The sequence below is a fragment of the Acanthisitta chloris genome, unplaced genomic scaffold (genome assembly GCF_000695815.1).
Source record: "Acanthisitta chloris isolate BGI_N310 unplaced genomic scaffold, ASM69581v1 scaffold35381, whole genome shotgun sequence".
NCBI classification, from domain to species: Eukaryota; Metazoa; Chordata; class Aves; order Passeriformes; family Acanthisittidae; genus Acanthisitta; species Acanthisitta chloris.
Window position 1 is genome coordinate 1,354 of NW_008657127.1, and position 4,204 is coordinate 5,557.

At 38.7% G+C, this 4,204-nt stretch overlaps 1 protein-coding gene across 1 annotated transcript in view; it reads right to left on the reverse strand.

The window, feature by feature from the left end:
• Positions 1-785: 785 nt before the first annotated feature.
• The window catches only part of LAPTM4A (lysosomal protein transmembrane 4 alpha), a 6,474-nt gene continuing 3,055 nt past the window's right edge, over positions 786-4,204 (reverse strand). Inside the window, exons 4-6 of the mRNA XM_009084598.1 lie at positions 3,624-3,719; positions 2,088-2,186; positions 786-1,574 (exon numbers count right to left, since the gene is read on the reverse strand). Of these exons, the coding sequence (XP_009082846.1) occupies positions 1,500-1,574; positions 2,088-2,186; positions 3,624-3,719 (270 nt within the window). The 3' untranslated portion in view covers positions 786-1,499. The remainder of the gene's footprint in view (positions 1,575-2,087; positions 2,187-3,623; positions 3,720-4,204) is intronic.

Here is a 4,204-nt window from a genome sequence, read left to right on the forward strand (position 1 = left end):
GAGGACAGGGCACAATCAGAAGAGTCGCACAGGATGCTCTTACACCACTGCAGCTCAAGGTGCTCTAACAGGTGAACCTGATGTAAAGGGAAAATAAGGAAACTATTGCCAATGGCATGGCAACAACCCAGCATTTTTAAACATGTTAGGGGCAGAAAAGATACATACTCAACAGACTAGAATAACCAACAACCCATATACTGTAGCAATTTGAATCCTTTTCTGCAGAATTTAATCCCAGATCCCTTTTATCTTTCAAAGTAGAAAGCCATTTTTTTCTTCAGACATGAAACAACTAAATTATCTTTTACCTCCTTATACCTCTTAACACAAAAGAGGAAGGGTATTAAGTTGTTTGTAGCTGTTTTTTTTGTTTGGGTTGGGTTTTTTGTTTTAGAAGAACATCTCTGAAGTTATGGCACATGTCCAACAACTTTGGACATTCTCCAATGTAAATAATGTTGTAGTCCTACTGGGTGTCTGTCCTGCTCTTCACGCCTGAGCTCATGAGACATCAGATTTCCCCGAGGGCTAAGAAGCCTCCAGTACACTTCCCTCTTCCCAACTCATGTGTAAGTACCAATCAGACAAGTAGAAGACAACCAAGTACTTGAACTGCAGAGGCTTTAATAGAGGTTTATGTATTATCATGTTCTCCACTCACAGCAGAACTGCTGGAGAACATGGATCAAACACTACACCTATAGTGTTCACCAAGCTGAACTAAGCATGTGGGACTACCAGCAGGACACTGAGGCACCACCGACAAACACATCAGCCAAGGCTACTGGCAAACATTTTGTAAAAGATTTATTTAAGTATCATTTATCACAAAGAGGAAAATACATAGAAGATTAGAAGCATGCAACCATCTTCCACATTTCTGTTTATTTTTCTGGCATTCACAGCACATTGTAATGGAACTCCTGTGCCACCCTCATTCTTCCTCAAAATTACTATGTTTTGAGACATAGGATAAACAAAAAAACACAATAAAAGGTAAGATAACATATGAGAAAAGTGCAAAGTAAAAAAAAGTCACATATATACCACATTCAAACCCCTCCCCTTCCAAAAAATGGATAAAGGCAAACTGTCATTTTGCTGCACGATCAGATTGTCTTTATGAACTACTTTACAAAAAAATTAATATAAATTAAGGGCATGATCCTGCAGACACTTATAATTGTAGCTAACTTCAATCACAGAGTGGCTTAGTTGGTATTATTAAAAGCCACAAGTTAGTCACAGGCATAAGTTCTTGCAGTGTAAGGCCCTAAGGCAATAAAATGTTTAAGAGCATTAAGGAAAATAAAAATTAAAGCAAACAAAATCACTCTCAGATGTGTTTTGCTTAGTAAGTTTATATCAAACATTTTAAACAGAATGGTTTGCTCCTAAAGCCCTGAATATTTCTATTACTTAAGCAGTTTTGCAAGATTAAAAGACAAAACCCCCAGGAAGCTGGTACAGATGTTAAAATTAACATAAAAATTGCTTCAGGCAGGTATGTAGGGAGGTGGAGGTTCCTTCTCAGGCATCTTCACTGCCATTTCGTAGGTTGGCAGAACATACTAGGGAGAAGACATTTTGAACAGATTAATGCAGAAAATTTCAAAAGAGAAAAAAAAAACAGAACAAAAATATACACATCCCTTCAGAAACTTAATCCTCTGTTGCAGGCAAATGTTTTTAAGAACCCACTGTTGTTCCTAGTAAGCAAATGAGGAAGTGAAAGAAGTCGTGAGAGCAGCTGACTGTTCTGCTGGGCCTAGCAGGGTCATTCATTCCACCCTGCTGCCTCCTGGCTTTGCTAACCCGCAAGGAAGCTTTGCACTGGTGCAACTGAAGCTTCACTCTACTACAAGAAAAACATTCAAAGACTTTTCTCTATAAACCCTATTTTATGCACCATCAGAACGTAACTAAGAAATAACGCACCATAAAATCAGCTACTTCAACATTTTTAAGCTTTCCAGCCTTTCTTTAGAAAGCTGGACAAGGCTTGGAAACATACATGGATACAGTGATTTTCTACTTCAAAGTTAAATGATGCTGCTTCCTTTTATCTCAAAGAGAAATTTTACCTGTGGAGGAGCTTCAAAAGCAGGGTACACAGCAATCTCTGGCAAATTCCTGTTGCTGATGTATTTATAGCAGTTCCATACACAGTTAATTAGATATGCCTGAAAGAAGAGATTTCTCTTTTTAAAGACCTCATATACATTGGCTGATTCAGAAATTAGACGTTGGATTAAATTCCTATGACAAAAGGAGCATAAATCAACTTAGGTGATACACCTCTAAGGAATGGTTGCTATTTCACAGAACTGGCCACGTACTTATGTTGCTCCCCATTTGGCTTTGCTGTCAGAGTGACTCAGAGAGGATGAACCACACAGGTTTTAGCAAAAGAATTCACAGATCCATTCAACTAATCTCTCTAACTGCCTCAGCAGTGCTAATCAAATTAATCCCCCACTGGTTTATGCTTATGTGGGTCTCAGTCCAAACCTGCCAGGAGGAAGAGGAGGAGGAGAGGCCAACAAGTACAATCCTGCTCATCCCTGAGTTAGCACAATTTGTCCAACCACCAGTGTGAAGGAGAGGGCACAAACACATGACTGGGACAGCAAGGAGATGGCAGAGCAAAGCAGTCTGGATTTTGAGTCAACACTGACTGCTATGGAAAGACACAGTACCGTGATCTGATGAAGATTAGGGTTTTCTGTTATTCATTTGTGTAACATTAATTTCGTGGAAAGACACAGTACCATGATCTGATGAAGATTAGGGTTTTTTGTTATTCATTTGTGTAACATTAATTTCTCCGTATTTTTCATTGGCAAGTTAGCACTTGGTTATACAAAAGGTACTGAATTTCCCAATACAAAATTTATCTACTGTATTAGGCTTCCACTCCCCCCAGTCGGACATTCCTCTTGTGGAGAAACTATAGAAAATTAGTAAGAGTATTTTTCATTACTTCATTTTTTCTTAGCTGCAATCTGAATGCAATAAAGGAATATTATCATGGCCTGTGTATTATCAATTCATTTCTCTGATATGCTTCGTCTGCAGAAGACTTTTTGTAATTCAAATTAAAGCCTCTGTATTTAGAGTTTCAAAAAGAACATAACTGGTAATATCACCCTTCAGTAGGAAGGAAGATGCAGCTTTCAATTAACCTATGTATTTCCTCATTCCAGCATCTTCCTTCCAAAACATTCATCCTGGTTTGTTAGGCACAGTGAGAGATTTTAGAGGTTTTGTTTAGAAGCTCAATACTGCAGTAACTCAATATTGTTTCACTACAGGCTTAATTACAAATATGAAAATTATCTGCACATAGGTAAAAAGATGGTATTTGAAGTCTTTCTGCATTGTTACTTCCTACTGAGGAAGGGCAGAGCTGCATAAACACTGCACGCACACAACTTAGCTGAAGACACCAGTACAAAAAAACTTAAGTCTAAGTCATACTGTAACAGAATATCCCAACAATTCTGCTGAGAGTTCCCACCACAGCACTAAGCAGCCAGCTGAGTTCTGAACTACCTCAGACTGACAGCATCTTAATATAGTAACTCTTCAAACAGACTTATGCTGAAGTTTTAACTTACCTTTAAAATGATAAATAAAGCGAAGAACACCAGAACAATAAACAAGAGACAGCTGGAGTCCAAGGAAAGCAGATCATCTTTGTAAGGGAAATCCGGCTGGTTAAAAAAAAAAGGGGGGGAAGGGAGAGAAAGGGAGGAGATAAACACAAACACTGCACACTCAAATAAGATAACAAAATGTCCAAACTTCAAACCAAATGAAACAAGCTCTTGCATAAACTACTCCTCCAGAAACAAAAGGTTCCATTTCTCACTAGTTTCTTCTTTACCCTCCCACCCAGCACAGCGTTTATTCTGCCTCTGTCCTGCAAGAACAGGTCACTACAATACCATCCATGTCCTCAGCTGCTTCGTCAGTCTCATGCTAATACTGATATCCACAAGATTTCCTTTTTCACAGCTCCCACACAGCACTCATACTTGCAGTCCTCTACAACACTTTAATGATTTACTATTAATTACCTCCTGTCAGCCCAATATGGAACATTACATGTGTTCAGAGCGGAAAGGTAAAAAGTTGCCCACAAACTTCAGAAGAGTCAAAACAGAGCACTTGAAAACTTCTGACTCTTCTCTTTCCC